Raw genomic sequence first — 20,612 nt, 5'->3', positions numbered from 1 at the left:
AATGAAATTTCGTCCTTACGGACGAATAAAATTTCGTAATGGTGACAGATGATTTTAGTAGTGATGTTTTGTAATGAAAATTGCTGTTAAAAATTATGTCGTGTTCTTTGTCATTGTGGGTACCCTGTATAGGTAAGTGAATAGTTAAGCGTGTTCCCGAAATGATCGACGTGGTGTGGTAGCCATCTTACCCAAATACGAAATGTTTAGTATATCTGAATCATTGGTATTCCATTGTGAAATGAGACAACAAAGGGGTGGGTTACAAGTATTTTGAAATTTTTCAGGTTGTTAAAGAAATAGGAAGAAGGGGGAAAAAATAGGTATCGGGAAGTACCGAATTAAAATTCGGTTTTGATTATGCTTCGTAATGTCTAACCTTTAATTTGAGGGCAGATGGAATATAATAATTGCCGAGTTTCATTTATCGAAAGGAATTTGTTGATCCTAAAGCAAGACGCTTTTTTTAACTGTTCAAGAATTGCATGATTTTGATAAAATTTCTGGTAAAAATCTATTTTTTAATGAAAAAAAATTAGCAGAATTAAATTTTTAAATGAACAGCCCACTCACTGCACTGCAGTTATCAAATAATTGAAATTTATGTACAAAATCATGTAATCTGTTGCTGAGTTTTAATAATGAAATTCAGATGATAGGAAAGTTTCCTGACTATAGTTTTGCTGACAAGCTGAGTTTTGTTTCTTAAGTATATAAGAGTAACTTTTTTCATCATGTACAGAGAATAATTTATAAAACAGTTTAAAAAACTTCGTGTGTAATGAATTTAATATGGAGAATTAAAGCTGAACTTTTTATTCTAACGTAAGAGATAAGTATCCTATTCTGTTATGATTAGGAAAATATATTCACTGTTAGAAAGTACTGTTTTGGTAGTGAATTAAAGGCAAGGTTTCAAATAATTTAAATTTTGACTACTAAGATTTTACATAAATTAACTTTATTCCCGCTTGAAATTTCATATATAATCATAACTATTTGTAAAAATTATCAGGAAGTTTTTTAACTATTCTAGATTTCCTAAAAATGTGCTCTCTTTTTAAGTGGGCATTTGTCCTGTGGGCTTCTGTCATAGTTTTCTAACATGCTGCTGCCTATTCAGGCAGGGAACCATTTGCATTCCTTTTGTATTGTCCCCAGCTGAGGAGAAAAGGCATTGAAGTTCTTAAAAATGTCATGAATAAGTGGTATTTTCTTGATTTTAATTAAAGATTCTCTCAATTTGTACCTTGACTCCTTTTTTTCCAATATACCTCCAAACCAAAATCAGATATATTAAAAACTAGTATGTATAATGAATATAGAAGCCAGCCTTGTATGCGGAATTTTCCGGCCGTAACGCTGAGAGGGTTAAAGAGAGGATAGCCTTGCTTAATCCCCTTTCTAACCTAGGATACCAAAGAACGGCCTTGGATGGGAAGGGAAGATGGGAGAGAGCCAGGTTGTTGAAAAATAAAGAGAGTTTTGGACATTTTTGATATTTACTAGAAAATAATGTAAAATTACGTGTGCAGGTTTTTAAAAAAAAAGTCTTATTTCTTGAAATATTTTTATCTAAACATTTAATTTCAAATATTTTAAAAATTTTCAATAACTAGAAAATGAAACTTTGCTGAAGATGATTTGAAAATATTTTTTAAACCATTTTGAAGGGATAATTGACTATTTTCCTGGTAGAATTGCGGAGTAGAAAAATAAGCTACTTCTTGGTTGGATAGTGTTTTACAGATTTTTAATGAACTAATTAAACATGTCGAAGCCTGATGGCGCACTGCGCAGCAACACTACAAGTCATGCATACGATCCCTGGGGTGTGCCAAATCAGCCTTTCATTCCTTGAGTGGGTTGATAAAATGAGTATCAAGTTCGCTTGGGGATTAAATACCAGGATTCCTGCAACAAACTGACTGCTTATGCAGGTCATATGTTCATGCACCCTGGAGCCTATGGTCAAGAAATCAGATATGGAGGCATTGCAGGCTATGACCCATTAGGGCTGTTGTGCCACTGAGTTTTTAATTAAACATGTCTTATATCGAAGCAAAACCATTGATCATATGTAACACTATTGAATTACGCTCATGTAATGTCCACACTTTTTTTACTAAAAAGTGTTTTATCATTAAAATGGTTCGGTCATTCAAATGTTGCCTCTTTTTCTCGTGAGTAATTTTGAGTGTACATTTAATTTCAAACACCCAAGTTAGAGTGGAAAAAAATGGCATAAGTAATAAAAATATCAAATTTGAAGCTGTCTAATAGCTATCTAAAATTTAGAAATTCACTTTTTCCCATTCGCATATATGTAATATAAATTGCCCCATATACGTTATCAACACTCGGTGCATGTTAGTTTGCACAGGAGCACAATATAGAGGAGTAAAATTAACCAACATGATGCAATCAAAACTGTAAAAAACAACCTTATATTTAGCGTAGGTAAATATAAGGTTTTTCTTTATGCTTGATCAGACAGCCTGGCTCAGTAAAAGTAGGCGGCCAGTGCAACTCTGATTAAAAATCTAGTTATAACCACATGCAGTGCTGATAAGCACCACGTGTTTCTGTGATTCCTATTTTCTTCTTTCTATGTATTTCTTTCTCCTGATGAGGAGGGACCTTTAGCTGCCCTCGAAATCGATTAAAAAAATTAAAAAAAAAATTTTTTTAATACCTACGCTAAATATAAGGTTGTTTTTTACGGTTTTGATTGTCACATTAGCGTGTTTCTCTTCTTGTCAACATGATGCAATTTTAATATTTACTTTTACACAAATAAACGTTGGTTCTTGCACACATTATTTTTTTTAAAATCTTTTGATGCATTGTATGAAAATCATTTTATGTCGTCATTCGCCATAACCAGCCTTCACTCGCCTTGAATTGCAATGAAGGAATGTCTTTTCGTGCCCCACCAAGCACTCTTATTTGGCACATTTCGCGTGTTACTACGTACCCTTGAGCACACATATTACGAATGGAAGCAACAAATTTTTTTTAAAAGTTTGAAAGTATTTCGATCATGCTATTTGCTCCAATTGTGCCTACGCTTTTCGTCCCCTTCTCCTACTCTTGCTGCTCTGTGAATTTCAGTTTAAAAGCAGTTGTATAGCTTCGGTATTTTCCCATTTCAAGCACACTAATTGCTAACTACCACAAATTCCAAATGATACTCTGAATGAAAAGAGAAAGCTTGAATTATGTGAATGCTCCAAGGACGAAGGAGGGGAAAGGAATTTCATTAAAAAAACAGTATTTCCTGAAAGCCAATGTAGTGAAAACCTGTTTGGTGTGTCTGCGGAGTGTATTGCTGGGCTGATGTTGTAACTGAATAACGGTTGCACCAGAATGCAAGGAAAGTCTTTCCTTGTTCTAAATGTTCTAAAGTAAATTCTTTTGTTTTGGGGGTGTGAGTCACTTTTTTTTTTTCTTACATAAATTTTATCTGTAAAGTTGGGGTGCGAACATTACACGAGAGTGTATGGTATTTCTAATAAATTGAATTATATATTAAAATTTACGCAGTAGTATGTCTGTGTGCTTTAAATTGGATTTAAACAGTGAAAGATTTAGAATTCAAGAAACGAGGATTTAAGATCAAAGCTTTCAAATTATAAGCCCAGTGTTGTAAGAAAAGTAATCATTCATATTGAAAATTTTAATTCAATAAAAAAAGTTAACTGTAAATCCATTTTACAAAATATATATTTCCATGTTTATTTATGTATGAAAACTTTTAGTCACAAACTAATTTCACTGGAATTTAGTTTCTAAAAATTATTATGGCTGCAACCAAGAGGTCATTGAGAAGGAAAATTGTATTAAATGCTTTAAAATATACAATAAAAATGGAAAAGAACTCATTTTCGCTTTATTCTAAAGAGGAAAATTGAGATTGTACAGCGGAAGTCCAGAAATCGTGATGCTTGGGATCAGAGGTTATGCTGATTTCAGGAGAGTAAAGATAAACTAAAAGTTCTTAAGTTATTCTAAAACTAAGTAAAATAATAGTCAGATAGATATATTAGAAACTAAATAAATAAACTAAAAGTGTAAAATAAGGCATGTTAGACACGTTATACATTGTTGCAGTAATATACATATATATTTTTACATTAATTTATTATATGCATTAAATTACTATAATATATTGATATTTATTATATTATTTTGTGATTACAGGGTTATTTAAAAGCATTAAAGACATACAAAAATAAGGGATATTAATAAAGCATGAAATATTTCATTTTGTTCACATTTTTCTGGCAGAGGATTTTTTTTAAACGTTAGGGTGCTTCAGAGTAAGTTTTTTATTTTTTAAAAATGTCTATAGAGTCATAATCTCTTACTCTGTGACACAACTCTGTTCTAAACGTTTTAGGTATTTTCACCATATTCAAACCCTCATTAAGATATTTTCTCACTCTTATCAAATTTACTATCCTGTCTGTGTCGGAATTGTTTTCTTTCTGTGGTAAGTTCAACGATTTCTTCATTGGTTGTCTGAAATGCCAGTGTTGACTCATTCTGAACACATCATCCATTCAATGATATCTACTAGCAAAGCCTCCTCATTTATTCTTTCTTTCGAATATAAAAGCAGTCCTCTTGCTTTAACCCTTAATTTGCTGTTGTCAATCTCGGTTTCAGTGAATGGCGAAGACTGCGATGCATTATGCCAGGCATTTGTTAATGTTTGGGAAACAGAATTCCGTGATCCAGCTAGCAAATAAATGCAGTCTTTGATAGTGAATTTTTATAATCACAAAGTGAAATATAATGGTCGCTTGAAAGAATTTTTTCTGATATATAATAGCATTTAAGACTGTATTATGTCCTGGTCTATAGATTTGGTCAATGATGTAGTATTTGGAGACAAAAAGGGGCCGCAACATTATCGCATGTTAAAATGGTTGCGTGTGGATGTGCGGAGCAGTTATCTAATAATACACTACAAAATCCAAAATTCGGACTCGTCGGCACTTTGGTGATTCTGGATTTGAGATTTATCCGGGTGTTAGATCATCAGTTTAAATCTAGTAAGATGGCATATAGAAATTATAAAATTAAAAATGTGAAATCATGGTTTATGAAGTAACGAAATAATGATTTAAAGGGTATCAAAATTTACAAAAAAAAGGGCTTAATATTTGTTTACCTTATTCCTTTCAATGCAAGTTGCTTTGTTTTTTTGTGCTAATACTTTCTCTTTAATTCTGTGAACAGACATAATATCTTGTTCCTGTAAGTGCTGTGTTGAGATTTCCAACTAACTTGTCAATCTCTTGAACCATACTACAGATTGTGCCATTCGTTGATTGATTGAAAAGCATTGTCATCACAATAAAAAACTATCTTCATTTATTACCGCTTCACCACATATCTTTACAAAATCCTTTAATTAGAAAATTTCACCTTTTGTATTGTGATGTCCGAAAACCTTTAAAATGCATGGCTATCATCGTCAAATTTAGCTATCGTTCACTATACATATTTGGCTATGCATCATTAGCTTGCCGGCTAACGACAAGTTGTTCCGCTAAATTTTATTTTGTTTCTATCATGCACTGGGACAGTTAGGCTTGAATTGTATTTATTATACTTATGTCTATTTCTTGCACATGTTTAAGAGTTCTGAATAAATAAATTCCCACATATATAGAGGGCCGGCGTTAGATATCTCATCACCTGATGCAGTCTCTGTGGGTCCTAAATTCTGCGACCTGGTGCCGCCTTGCGAGCGCTGGTTCTAGGTTTATGTGAATAACAGATCAGTTATTTTAAATTCAAATAACCTAAATGTAATTTTTGAGTCTGAGAGTATTATCAACAAAAGCTAATTTTAGCAAATGGAAAGAAATTTTTGTTAAAATTGTTCCTCATCAACATGTTGTACCGCATTTAACTTAAATCTGTAATCATCGCCAAGCGTAATGTCCATTTAAAATGTTACCATACTCTTTTGTTATTCAATTACTAGCATAAAAAAATTGTTTTGGCATTGCTACATGAGTCATTATTCAAGTTGACATGTGTTGATAAACATGCTGTGATGAAAAGGAAAGTATAATAAACAGTGATTTGCTAGATTACTGTCAAATTAATGATACATCTATGTGGAATGTTTCTGTTTTGAGATGTGTGCCAAGCAGATACGCAGCAATGCTAAAAGGATTTTTTCTTCAATAACTACAAATTTATGCTAAAATGATTTTTTCTTCAATAACGAGGTATTTTATTTAGTGTCGGAAGTGAAATTAAGAATCTGGACTCTCCAGATGTTTTATCATGCGTGGTGGAGAGGGGGAATCGCATGCGTAAAGCCTACCAGTTGGTGTTTTGAGGTCCGGATTTTAGATCATTTCGAATAATGGATATTAGGACTTTAGTAAAATCTTGCAGTTTGATGGTAACCTAACACTGTTACGATGCCTTCTAGCCTCTTTAACAAAATGCTCCATGACCACAAGTTGTTTCGTGAACCAGAAATTTTTTTCCTGTAAAATTGCAGGTAAGGATTTTATTCCTTTCAGATCTCTGGAATTGGTGCACTTTCTTTGCTTGTCACAAATGTCTTTCTTGGCAGACATCTCCAAAAAGTCCAGTCTTCTTTATATTAAAAACCTGTTCTGAGTTAACATTTTCTTCCTCTGCAGCATCTTATCTACTGAAAGGTTTTTCTTGCATACTTTCAGATAACATGTATTGTGTGTGCCTAAATCTGTTCAGGCAATCACTGCTGAAATTGCATGGCTCTTCTATTTTTACGTAAGCATGAATCTGGTTTCCCTTTTCTTGGAAGCGATTCTGAAATCGGTATCCCATCACTCCGCCCTTGCTGGAACCACACGTGCATGTAGATTTCACCTCATGCAAAGATTTCTGGTGTTGTAATTAATGTTGGTGTAAAATTTCAACAGCTTTTCTTTATTTTTCCATATATGATACATGGTCCGTGTTGCAATTCCATACGATTCTATTATAAACCGAGAAGTAGTACTACTTGCCTCCGTGTTTTGCAGAATTTCCACATCATTGCAAGCAGTAAAATCAGGAATACGTTTTCTTATCTGTCGTATTAAAATGCGCTGAAATTGAAAATATTTTTAATTTATCCGCAAAATATTTGGATAAAAAAACAAAACAGCAGCATTTAACAATCTCGTGAAATAACAAAGCTTGGAAAATAACATGAATCGTGAACTTGAATGAATCATCTGCTTTTTTACCTGTATGCAGATTGGAGGGGAAAAACATTTTACCATGAAGTCAATAATTTTGTATTTTCGTTATGACTAATTATTGGATAATTGTGACATCGTTATTTGACAAGTATTTTTTCTTCAGCAATTTGTTCTCCACAATGCAGTTTCCGGACCCTTATATATTTCCGAACCCTGTATATTTTGAGAGGCAATGCAGATTTCAGGTTGGCGGATTTTTGGTATTTGGCTGTATTTATAGAACGAATTTCTTTTTTAATCACGACAAGAAAGCACACATTTTCTGCAAGATCATCCAGAAGGTCATGAATGAACAAATAGTTTCATAATTTCACAAAGGTCATTAAGAGCATAGGGTAAGGATATTGTCTGATTTCAATTTCTTAATAAAAGAAGTTAATGAAAATAATTTTAAAATGCTCCGAGAAAAGACTATCTTTAAAAATCTTAAGAGTTCAAGAAAATTGATTTTCGAGAAAGATGAATATCGGTTTGTGATATATTTGTAGTATATATTTTAAATGCAAACATCTCAAATGTTCAGGTAATTGATTCCGAAAAAAACCACTTGAAAATTATCATGGATATTTCGAAAGTAACTGCCCCTATCATGAAAGTCTCACTTGTGATGAAGTGACAAACAATTAAACACTTGTAGCTAGGCAAATGTTTTGTTACTGCTCAAAAGACTAGTTGTATACTTGTCCTCTATGAAGGCATTCCTCAATTTAAAAAGGTAGCTTTCTTGCACTTTTGACTAACAATATAACTTTTTGAATAACTGCAAAGTTTGAACATAAATGAATAGAACTTTTTTAACAGATTAGTGCATAATATTTTGCTGGTTAGTATTTTTTTGTGTGGGAACTAGTAAAATTTTATTTTATCAAAACTATCCCATACATATACTTTCAAATTATTCTGAAAAACTAACTGGAGGAATGCATCGCAGATGAGCATTCAAGTCGATAAATCAGTTTTAGTGTGAAGATATTACAGTCAAAAGTCTTTAACTCGCGAAGACGCTCGCTACTTTTAGCTACGCGAGGAAGCACGTCGGGCTTTGTAGGCTCAAAGCGTTTTTCTCAACAAAACAAGAATAAAATTGCTTGCGTAATTGAAGAAAAAGATCTAAATAATAAAAACAGTGTATAAAATATAAAAATATACTTTTAATTTATTAAGTCTAATAAAATTGTATTTTAAAACAATTTTAAGACTGAAATTATTTATCATTAACAACAAAAATTAAACTGATTTCTTTTTGAGCGCAGATGAAATTTAGTACTAATTTATGCAATATTAAATTTTTACAGCAATAATTTCAAAATAAAACTTTCATTTCACTTTTTTTTTTTTTTTTTTGCAAATAATCGTGCTGTGTTTACCGCAAATATTTTTCTCACCCATGGTGCAGCAAATTTGTGATTTTCGGTCTGTTACGCCAAGACTGTAAACTCTTTTGCAGTTTTCAACGAACTTTTCGGAGGCATATGTTATTGGAGCCAGTTTATTTATTTCCCTTCTAGAAAAGCGATCTCTTATGTCATCAAATCTTGAACATCTCATCTCTACATATAATAAAACAAAGAGTCTTGTCTCTCTCTCTTTCGTTCGCACTGCGCGTAAGCTAATAGACCCACGGCTACGAAATTTGGTACATAGGTGCATTTAGACGAGAGCCAGTGCACCTCAAAGCGATTTTTTTCAAAATTTGGATTAAAATTTTTTTTTTATTTTATGTTTTGTGACGAAATCATGTCATTTTGAGACATAATGGGCTATAGGAAGGTGAGATTTTACTCTACACACTTTGATTTCACATCGTCATGAAACGCTAGTTACTCTTAAAACAGCAACAAACTAACTAAGTACAATAATAATTGAGAGGTTTTCCTCTTTTTTAAAAGATTTTAAATTGTGCTCGAAAATTTTCTCGAAATCAAAAAGATATTTATTTTATTAAATGTTAAATGCACGTGCACTTGTATTTTTAATTTTCTGTATTTTTTCCTGTAAAATTAACCACGCGCTACTCTGCATGGGGGAATAAAACAATTTAATTTATAATTTAACTAACATTAGCTATTTAAATATGAAATCCGTAACACTGCCTCCTTCCCGAGGACTGCACGTTCCGAGGGCAGTACAATCCCTGGACAGGAAGCAAAACCTATAACTATGGCATAAATGCAATAATAAGCATTGCATTACAATAACAACCAACATGAACAATAAATGCAATAACTAAAACAAATCAAATGTTATCATATAAATACAAATCAAATACAAAATACACATTTAGAAACAAAAAGGACCATGTTCTTACATTATTTACAATTATTTACACTACGTACTATGACCATAGTAATGAGCTAACCTGTTGTAATGAACGACTTTAGGTTTAGAGTTCGAACCATGAAGTCATTCAACCCGTTTAGGACTGTGTATGGACAATCCCAAGGTGACTGTAATTTAGGCCTGAGTCTTTTTCGTCGAATCGCGTTCCACAACCACACCTTGTCTCTTTCCTACAATTGATGTCCAATAGCTGTCGTGTCATATCTCGTCCTCACCTTCTCCGTTGCAGAGTTGACTCACTTTCGTGAGGAATGGTGCATCACTTTAAATCGGGACTGGACATCTTGGATATGTTCTTTAGGCGATGAAGGCGCATCCGTATGGCGACCAAACAGACAGTCACAAGGCAGTCGAAGGTCTCGACCCAAGAACATCTGAGATGGAGAATAGCCTTTAGTCTGGTGTTTCTTTCCGACCGTAGTATGATTTTGGCAGCTTACTGAATAGGGTCTTTCACATGAGACGTCAGTGTTTCCAGGCGATGACTCCTTTTGAAGATGGATCGTCATGTCCTCAGATGCTGAGAACAGCTTATTATTTTTGAAGTCTAAGGAAAAATTGTATTTCCTTAAAAAGCCCAGTCCGAGTATGCATGGATCTGTAATATCCGCCACATATGCCGTGTGATGGTAGGCATCATTTCCAAACATACGTTCACGTTTAACTTCCCAGCTATGTCGATCTTATGACCAGATGCAGTCTGAAGGGTAACACAGGATGGCGTCCAAATAAGTTTATCTTTAAACTGTTCAGTTAAATCTTTCCAAATGATGGTAACATTAGCTCCTGTGTCAATGATCATATTGCAAGGAACTCCATCGACATGCCCTTTGATGAACAGTCCGTTACTGTTGCCACTCAATGTAGAAATCTTGAGTGCTTTAAAACAAGGTTTTTCCTTATCTGGCAACCTCCGTTCCTTGATATGGTCATTAATTTGTTTCTTGCGTCGTTGCTGAGAAATGGTCTCAATTTTCGTACCCTGAGGTGTTCTGCAGTTCTTTTGTACGTGGCCTTCAGCTCAACAGTTCCAGCACTTTAGTTTCTTGTCAATCCTTTTCCTTCCCATGGCATTTAATTGTCTGTTTAACTCGCCTCTTTTATTTTTCGTACTTTGGGGTGTTCTGCAGTTCTTTCGCATGTGGCCTTCAACACCGCAGTTCCAGCACTTTAGGGTTGGTTTCTTCTCACCAGTATTCCGTGCCCTGGGGTGTTCTGCAGTGCCGTTGTATGTGCCTTTCAATACCACATTTCCAACACATTAGAGCCAGTTACTTCTACTCTGTATCAAAGCATTGATTTCTCTGGCTAAATCATCTAAACGAGCCATCAGTTGATCCACTGGCGTGTGGACTCGCACAGCTCTGACTGCGTAGCGATCTCTAAGAGTTGCTTGCTGGGCTGTGTCGAACTCGTGTACAACAGAGTGCTTTTTATGTCCTTCACATCCGCCATTAGCAGTGCTTTCTGTATTTCAGAATCTTGGGTGCCATCAATGAAGTGTTGCAGGGACAAAATTTCCTTTGTTTCTGTCGGGTACTCCGAAAAGGCATGATGTGACAACCTTTTAACATCCGTGGCGAGCTCCTGAAGTGTTTCGGTGGGCTTCTGTTGGCGGGATTTTAGTTGAAGCCTGCTGTAGTCTTTTAAACACTTTTCCCCAAAGCGGCGGATAGAGCTTCAAAATTTAGTCTTTGATTTTCGGAAAGCGTCTGCTCTCAGAGAAGCGGCGAGATGACAGGCCTTAGCTTGGGAATGCCATCCATTCGCTTCTGCCACTATAGAAAATTGTATTTTATACACTTGCCAAGAGGTCTTGCCATCATATTTAGATAACTTCAAAGAGGAACAAGCAGGCATGGGTAAAATTTTAAACTATCAGAATTGCTCCCTGCCATCGCTACGATCTTCTTTAAAGTATCGATTTCTTTGGCAACCACAAAAATCTTGTCAGCAGTTTCTTGTTGGACGGTAGAAACCCTTTCTTCAATTTCTCCAACTCTGTTTTCAACCGTGTCAATTCTGTCTTCTATAGCTTCGAATTTGTTTTCTATTATGCATGTGATTTCTCTTTTAATTTCCTCTTGGCCTACTTTCATTTCTGCTTTAACAGCTTTCATCTTTTCTTGATTCGCTTTCATTTCTGCATTAACAGATTCTTGGCCCAATTTCATCTCTTCCTGGCCAGCATCTATCTTTTCTTTCATTTCTTCTTTAAACGAGGCAAAGGCTGATATCAACTGCCTTAATTGCTCTTCCATCGCTCTTGTTGTTCAAAAATTGTTCTGTGCGTACGGGTTTGTTTGGAATTTGAATGCACAAGTCCGATGAAAAATGAATAAGATTTATTATTATCACAAATAAATAAAACACACAATACTTCAATTTCCTTAGGTATTCGTACAGTATCTCACAGTACAGTCAAAAGTCGTTAATCCGGACTCGTCGGGACTTCGGCGATAGATCATTCCGGATTATGGGTGTCCGAATTAACGACTTTTGACTGTCATTATCTTTTACTACTCAAACGTTCAACAGAACTTAATTAAAAACAGCTAGAGAAAGGTAATCCGCAAATTCGCTACAGTCAAGAGCAGTTTTCTAAACAAACTCTTAAAACTACAACAAACTAACTACAATAATAATTGAGAGGTTTTTCTCCTTTTTTTATAAGATTTTAAATCACGAGAATTTTCAATTAATGCTAACATTTGTATCGTATTTGAAGGCTATGTTCACTTTTAATTTGTATATTTGTTCTAATCATATTTTGAAATTTTTCACAATTTTAAGCCATTAAATATGTAAAATTTTATTATTAATAAGAACTTTCTTTTACAGGTGTAATTGCATTTCTTGGGGGAAAAAGAAAATGAGCATGGCTTTAGCTTTAAGTTCACCATCTGTCAATTTTCCCAAGCCTTCTTTAGAGCCAGATTGTGTTAAATTGAGCAGTATTTCCCAGTCTTTTGATGTTCCCGATGAACCAAAGAGCGTACAAAATAAGGCTGACCCATCTGAACAGAAGATATTTGAATCCATGAAGTATGAAATTAACCGCTTAAATTCCTTCAGAGGTAAATGGCCAAAGGATTTCATAAAACCAGAAGATTTGGCAGAAGCTGGCTTTTTTTATTTGCAATCAGAAGACAGAGTACAGTGTCCGTTTTGCTACGTCATAGTTTTTAACTGGGGACGAGGTGACAGACCTTTGAAAGAACATTTAAGACAGTCTCCAGCATGCCCTTTTCTTTTGAGTAGCAGTGTTGGAAATGTGCCACTTAGTCGTCATGTGTCAGCTCCTCTTACACTTTCATCAGAGAAATCAGGCTATTCTTCTCGAACTACATCTGCTGCTTATAAGCCCAAGCATCCAGCAATGGCAGATATAAAAAGGCGTCTCCTCACTTATAAAGGTTGGCCTTTAACGATGTTAACTCCTCAACAGCTTTCAGAGTGTGGTCTTTTTTATACAGGTATATAATATTAAAATTTAATTTATTGGAGAAAATAAATATTTGTGTCCTGTGAGCATTGTAATGTTTTAATTTTCTAAAATATCCATAATCTGCAAGTAGAAATATTGTTGCTAGAGTTACAAAAGCCTATAGGTTAAATTTTTCATTTTTGATATCTTTCTCAAGGTTCCATCATTTTTTTCTAGAAAAGTTCATCGACATTTCTCAATCATTTTTTATTAGAAGTCTAAATTGCAGTTTGGTGGCAGTATAAATGTGATATAACGAATTTGGTTTTATATAATGCGAATCTTTAATAAGCCAGTTCAATTTTTGGTACTACGTAAATACAACTATTTATGTATATCTATGTAGTTAAAATATAACTATTTATATGTAATACTACTTTTTATAAAAGACAAGTTTGATACCCGTTTTCTGCAGAAAAAAAAAGTGTATTTTTTAATGTTATATGCATCATTGGACTGATTTCTAAGCTTTGAGCAAGAACAGCAGTGTGCACAATAAATGCATCACCACTTTAGATACGTATTTTAACAAATTGATATAGCATCAACTTTGCAAAGGTGATTGTTTTATTTCAGATGCTATTGGAGATATTGGCCACTGAAATGATTCACAAGTTTTAATAAATTTGTTGATTATTTTGAAGATCATATTAAATTTTTTATGTGCTATATCTGTAACATGTATCTATTTATCTAAAGAATTATCTGTTCCTTCTACTGGCATTTAGATTATCTTGAAGGTCATATGTGCTGTATCCGGAACTTGTATTTATCAGTAGAGAATTAATTGATCTGTTGGCACAGGTTTGGTGAGATTTTGGACACCTTTCGTGATGGGAAAAAATTCTGGATGTATCTTAAAAGAATTGGGATTAAACTTCTGTCTCTCTGTATTCAGTTTAAGCTTGTGAAGTAGAAAGAAGAGGCTTTTCTTGGAAATTTTAGAGGAGGTAGGAATGCAAAGCTTTTGTTTGTGGTGATCTATGCACCACTTCCAGATCTGTCACATAAGACAAAAAGAAGTGATACGAGTCTATGTGTTGATTGAGCCATGTCTCTTTCATCACTATTTGCCTCCATAGATGCTGCATTCATGCTTGCTTAACTCTGCTTATTATTTTCAGTATGAAATTTATGTGCTCTCTTTTGGGGAGGAGATTCCTGAAAAGAGACCTGTATATTGATTGCCCTTGAAGTTGAAAATTACATTCAAAATCTATGCGAGACTTTGGGTTTCTTTTTTAACCAATACTATTACGTTGGCATATTTCTGTTCATGTAATCTCATATGTGAGAAGGTGAAGAAAATGAAATGTATGTTGCATTGGTGCACTCATTTGATCAGTGTTTGTTAATGTTTAACAGTGTTTTTACTTAAAACATCGTGGAAGTTTTAATTGATTTTTATGAGTTAATTTTCTATGTCAAGTTTACTGTTCAGTGTTGTATAAAGTTTAAGTTTTGTTGTAAAATGAATATAACCTTCATTTAAATTTAATATTTATGTATTAATTTCATTTAATGTGTAACTTATTTTCAACTTCTTATTTTTTCCCAGTTTTATTCCCATGGAATTCATAACTTGGGGGCTTGCTAGTATTTGTCTAAAAATGAATCTCCTAAAATACTATAAGCCAATACTCCTAAATACTCCTAAAATACTATAATGTATTACAAAAACAGCAATACGTTTATTAAGGGATAATAAGAATACTTTTAATGAGAAATTTGAGTTTGATGTTTTTGATAATTTCATTTGGTCATAAAAATGACAATGCTACTCTTCATAACTTTTTTGTTGTTGTTGTTGTTTTATGTTGGTTAATACTGAATATGCGAATTCACACAAATATGATGTAAAAAACTGTAATAATATTTTTAAAGCGTTTTTGGCCGTCATGGGTCTGTTGAGAGAGCATCAGTGTCACTTTGCAGTTTGTTCGCATATCTTGCAATGACTTCCAAGCTGATGAACTAATTTTGAATGAATATTAGGTTTTTATACTGTTTCTTTGAAAGAAAAATTTTGAGTATTTTTGAGGGCCAGACCATTTGGCACGTGAAAAAGAGCGAGTCCTAAACTTAGGTGGCTTGACTGTTTGGGAAACAGACTTAAGAATTTTAAAAATTGGCATGTCCATGGCCTGGGATAGAAGAGCTTGGAATTCGATGTTGAGGAATGCAAGTGCCCATTCTGGGCTGTCTGGCCATTAAAAAGAAGATACTGTTTCACTTTGTATGCTTTGCATTTATTTAAAAATTTAATACAAATTTAAAAGAAAATAAACCTCTGGGAAACATCTAAGCCAGTTATTCTTAACCTTTTTTTGTCGTGGCACACTTTTAACGTATTTCAAAATTTGGTGGCACAAAGAAAAAGATAATTAAAATTTGTTAACTTACCTAATAATACACTGTGTAAAATAGCTAATGATAATAATTTTAAATGTAAAATAAAATAATAATGTATTACAAAAACAGCAGTACGTTTATTAAGGGATAATAAGAATACTTTTAATGAGAAATTTGAGTTTGATGTTTTTGATAATTTCATTTGGTCATAAAAATGACAATGCTACTCTTCATAATCTTTTTTTTTTTTTTTTTGTTTTTGTTTTGTTGTTGTTTTATGTTGGTTAATACTGAATATCCGAATTCACACAAATATGATGTAGAAAACTGTAATAATATTTTTAAAGCGTTTTTGGCCGTCATGGGTAATTACATCTAATGTTAATCCAAAATGAATTGATTCTTCCGAATATTTTAAAATTAGTTCTTCCTCTTCGTTCAAAGTTAATTCAAACACGGAAATATTCAGCACCAAAATTGGTGCACTTCTTAATCTCTAAAAAATTTAATTTGCCAGTTCTCATGTGTACCGTATACTAGAATAAAACCCGTTGTAATTTTTACTACATACATTTTTAAAATTTGGTGGCACACTTTTAAGAATTTGGCAGTGCAGAAAAGTGTCGCGGCGCAATGGTTGAGAATCGCTGATCTAAGTTGTAAAATTAGACAAAAAAGCAATTTTATATTGGCATAGATTTTACATGTATGTTATTTAAAAGAAATTATTATTTAGACATGTTGCATAGAATTTCCTAAATATTGCAATTTTTAAACAGGAGTTTCAGATCTTGTAACATGTTATTTCTGTGGAGGATCTTTGGGAAACTGGGATTTGGAAGATGATCCTTGGGTTGAGCATACCAAATTCTTTCCTGACTGTGCATTCCTTGCTCTTTCCAAGAATCAATCTCGAAGGCCTGAAAAAGTAAATCAGAGGTCATGCAATTTGCAGGTAAGTTTGAAATGTTTGTTTTTATTTTATTTATTTTTTATCAGATTAGCTTTTGTTATTTATTTGAAGTAAAAAAATTTCATTTTAGAAATTGAGTATGCCTGTGCCAAAAAATCCTGTTGTAAGACATCTGCCCAGAGGTCTTTTAAATAATGAAGTTGTCTGTGAAGCTATGAAGATTTTTCCCGAATCTTTGGTTCAGAAAGTTGTCTTTGAACACTTCAGTACAGAAGGACAAAACTTTACTTCTTTACATGAGTTATGTGAAGCTATTCTAGCATATGATGAAAATAAAAAGTAAGTGTGTTTACATCGATAGGGCTATATTGAATGCTTTAAAGAATGTGAATACGTAATGCACTTTTTAATATAAAATCTAAATATTTAAAATGCTGTAGTAGAGAATTAATTTTGTTATGTAATTGTATTAATGATGTATAATTTTATAAATGTACAGTAAAAGTCTGATTACCCAGTATTCAACCAACTAGGAATATTGCCCACTTGAAAAATTAAGTAAATGAGTTTTGTAATGTCTTAATAGAACTTGTTTTATTGTTAGCACATATATGCCAAAGTATGATTTAGTACCAGTAATGGATAAGCATGTTATTGCAGCACAGCAGTAAGAATTTCACCTCAATTTCGCACCAGTAATAGATAAGCATGTTATTGCATTTGCCTTGATTTTATCTGAACCAAATTAATTCTTGATAAACTTGTAAAGACAACTTGGGTGAAGTGCAGAATGGTCCAGTGCTTTTTACAAGAGTAAGAAGAATAGGATTTTGACTTTTTAAGTGAAAATACATCGATGTGTACATGGAAAAAGTCAAGGGAGTGCCAGGGTTCGTAGCTGTCCTTACAAGTCTTTATATTTGAAAATAAAATATAAAGGCTCATATAGGTTGCTTACTTTTTCTCTAAAGCACTTAGTTTTTTGTTTTTAGTGCTATTTTTTTTAACGCACACACATTTTTCCCCCGTAACAAAGCCGAAACTAAATAAACAACTTCCTTTTATGGAACATCAGATGGTGAATCATACTCCCAGAAATAGCTTTTCGCTCCTTCTTTGCATTAATGTAACCTTTGGTACCTGTGAGTACAGACAGGTCAAATTCTGTTGGTCAAAGAATTGCGAAAGCAGTAAAAAATTCCCGTACATTACGTATTCTTTTCCTTCCATCCAATACTACACATGTTTGAAATTCTATCAAGATTTTAATAATTTACATTCTCGTTCCGTGTGATCAGTTCATATTCTCATTTATTATGATTGCTATGCTTATATTATGAGCATATGTATGAATATTTATAACAATATATTTGCAGTAACTGCTGAAGTATAGATAAACTTAAAAAGTGGGTGTGTTTTAACACATTATTTTTCAAAGGTGTAATATTCGGAATGCCATAAATAAAGTGAATGTAATTGAATAGTCAAAGTAATTTAATTTTTTTTTGCCAGTGCATGATACAGTACAGAAGTTGGGGGGGGGGTCTCCCCTTTTTCCGCAAAATCTCGAATATTGAAACAATTACAGTTTGCAGCAAAGCAAGCAACAAACATTTATTGTCCTTTTCAAAATCTGTATTGAATAAGACTGGAAGTTCTGCGGTCTGCCAACTCAAGCGAAGAATTGATTCCTTGTGGAAATTTAACACAATCTTTTCAAAATTATAATGGAAAAACACCCCAAATTGGTAAGTCTTTCTCAATCAGTCAGAGTATTGCAGTGTGATGGCCTTCTCAATGATAAATATGCCACATGGATGCATGATGGTGAAAACAGGATGAAGCAAAGGGATGTTTTCCTTTATTTAGTTATTTATTATGCGAATACCGGCAACTGTTGATTCCTATTGCATAATGTCATGTGCAATAACGTTATTTTTCAGTTTCATGGGACTGTTTTTATATGATGCACATGTCAAAATCATTATTTATCTGAAAAATCTGAAGAACGGCTACAATGAATAGAAAAATGTTAAACGTGATGTATAAGCTTATTAAAATTTTGAAATTAACATAAAGTATTTGATTTAGCACAATTATTTAAAGACAAATTGATGAATTTCACATGCATGCTGTTTTGGAACTAAGAGCAAATGCAGTATATCGGCTCTTAGTTTCAAAGCAAGCATTTAGCGTTTTAGTTAATTTTGTGATCTTTGCAAGGTAATCCTCATATCAATCAGTAAGCTAATATAGTCAAAAGTGGACTCTTCGGGACTTCAGCGATTCCGGATTATAGATCATCAGTTTAAATCTGGTAAGATGGCATGCAGAAATTATAAAATAAAAAATATGAAACCGTAATTTATACCGTCCGTTATACATTAAACGTGCATGCGTAAAGGTGTTATGCGCATGCGCAGAAAGTTTGTACCTTTGAGATCCGGATTAAAGACTTTTGACTGCACTTATTTTTTATAACATTTCCATTTATTTATAATATCTGTAAATTTACTGTTTTATATTTAATGCATGGTTATTATGTAACTTCTAGAATTATGTATTAAAGAGCATAGTATGCCAATTTAGAATTTGTCAGTAAAATTTAACCATAGATTGATGTTGGTTTCACAGAATAATCTGACCCAAGTCTTTTTTCTATTTTATATAGAACTGTCCCGGCAATATCTTGTTCTTCACAAGCAATTTGTTCTGACAGCAAGATTTTAGAGAATGGTAATTGATTTCATTTAAATGTATTCTTGTAGTGCAGTTTTTAAAAATTTTCTGTTTGAAGTAAGGTTGGAATTTTTTATATTCAATTAACTAGTTGTTATCATATATTAAATTCTTTTAAACTTTCCTGAATTTCTTATGAAAACCTTAAAATTTTAATTGCATAGTATTTAGGTTAGAAATTTAGAAAACAACCATGATTCTTAATTAAAAAATACTTAAATTTAAAAAATTCTCAGTTTTTCTCTAGTTTTTTATATTCTTTACGAAACCTTAAAAAAATCATTGCTCATATATTATAATCAATGAATTCTTTTATTCTTTTCTAGGGGTAAATGAAGTAAAGGATGTGTTGTTATGTAAAATTTGCATGGACTCTGAAAAACAAGTAGTATTCATTCCTTGTGGGCATTTGATCTCCTGTGAAAAATGTGCTCAAGCACTTGACAACTGTGCAGTTTGTCGGAAGCCCATAACAAATAGAGTGCGAACTTATTTGAGCTGATTTCTTTTGAATATAATTACAAAACAAAAATTGCTACATGTACTGTGATATTATGAACTTTAATTTAAATCATCCAGAGTAGTTGATTTCAAGGTAAGAGCTATTCTAGGAAATAAATTGGTTTAAAAAAATGGGATGAACCTTAAAAGTAACAGCAGTTACTACTTTACAAAGCGGTCTATGCTTATAGTGCTGCTTGTTTAAAGTTTTGGACTTGAGCTTGTAATGCATTGCCGTATTCTTGTGTGTATAAGCTGGAACCGTAGTTTTTTTTTAACCTCCAGTTGAAAAGAAGAGAAGGGGTGTAGTGTAGCAGGCCTCCCCGTGGCACACCCCGGGTAATGCTAAATCTGCTACAGTATTCAGAATTTAGTGTTTTTTAATCGTAGGCAGAATCTCTTATTCTTTTATGTGCTTCCCAGTAATGCTCGTTTCTGCACTCTTTTCGAAGATCTATTCATTCAGTGCCACGTGTGGTGTGTGCCCGAAATGGGCACACCCACAGAATTAAAATGAAAGAAATTTTGTGCTATCATCACAAAATGTTCCCTGTGTACTCATCTGGGCCTGATTAGACTGCCTACTTTTTTTTTTTTTTTTTTTTTTTTTTTTTTTTGTCAAAATTCCAATTTTAAAAGGTAGCATGCTGGAAAGGGTTAAAGCAATTTGTGAACCTATTGACTAGGTGTATTTGCTATATATTCAGAAAATATAAGCACAGTTTTTTTTTTGGGGGGGAAGAGGGTTACGTTTGAATGCGTTGTCGAGAAACAGATGGTAACTCATCTGTGCATACATAAGAAACAAGCTGTTTAATGATCTGATTTTTCATAACTGCAATCTATATCTAATCTAGTATGGGGGTTTTCATAGTAAAATACTCATTATGCCTACTATTTTCAGTCTTGTCATTTGGATGTTGAATGGAGCTATGGTTGTCCCTCAAAATCTAGACATCTCTATTAAGATCAGTAGTCTCATTAAATTCAAGGGCTTTATTGACAGCTTTCAACT

At 33.2% G+C, this 20,612-nt stretch overlaps 1 protein-coding gene across 4 annotated transcripts in view; it reads left to right on the top strand.

The window, feature by feature from the left end:
• Window positions 1–20,206, top strand: part of LOC118199102 (baculoviral IAP repeat-containing protein 8-like) — a 37,785-nt gene extending 17,579 nt beyond the window's left edge. For all 4 annotated transcript variants that reach the window (XM_035370888.2, XM_035370891.2, XM_035370892.2 and 1 more), the window contains 5 exons: window positions 12,447–13,081; window positions 16,224–16,399; window positions 16,488–16,696; window positions 19,029–19,093; window positions 19,423–20,206. In XM_035370888.2, coding sequence (XP_035226779.2) covers window positions 12,447–13,081; window positions 16,224–16,399; window positions 16,488–16,696; window positions 19,029–19,093; window positions 19,423–19,598 — 1,261 coding nt within the window. In that variant the 3' untranslated portion in view covers window positions 19,599–20,206. The remainder of the gene's footprint in view (window positions 1–12,446; window positions 13,082–16,223; window positions 16,400–16,487; window positions 16,697–19,028; window positions 19,094–19,422) is intronic.
• Window positions 20,207–20,612: the final 406 nt, after the last annotated feature.

The sequence above is a fragment of the Stegodyphus dumicola genome, chromosome 3 (genome assembly GCF_044657685.1).
Source record: "Stegodyphus dumicola isolate Sdum_Otavi_A_Nest chromosome 3, ASM4465768v1".
Classification (NCBI taxonomy): Eukaryota; Metazoa; Arthropoda; class Arachnida; order Araneae; family Eresidae; genus Stegodyphus; species Stegodyphus dumicola.
The sequence above is the reverse complement of the archived record's forward strand: the minus strand, read 5'-3'. Positions and strand labels throughout refer to the sequence as shown.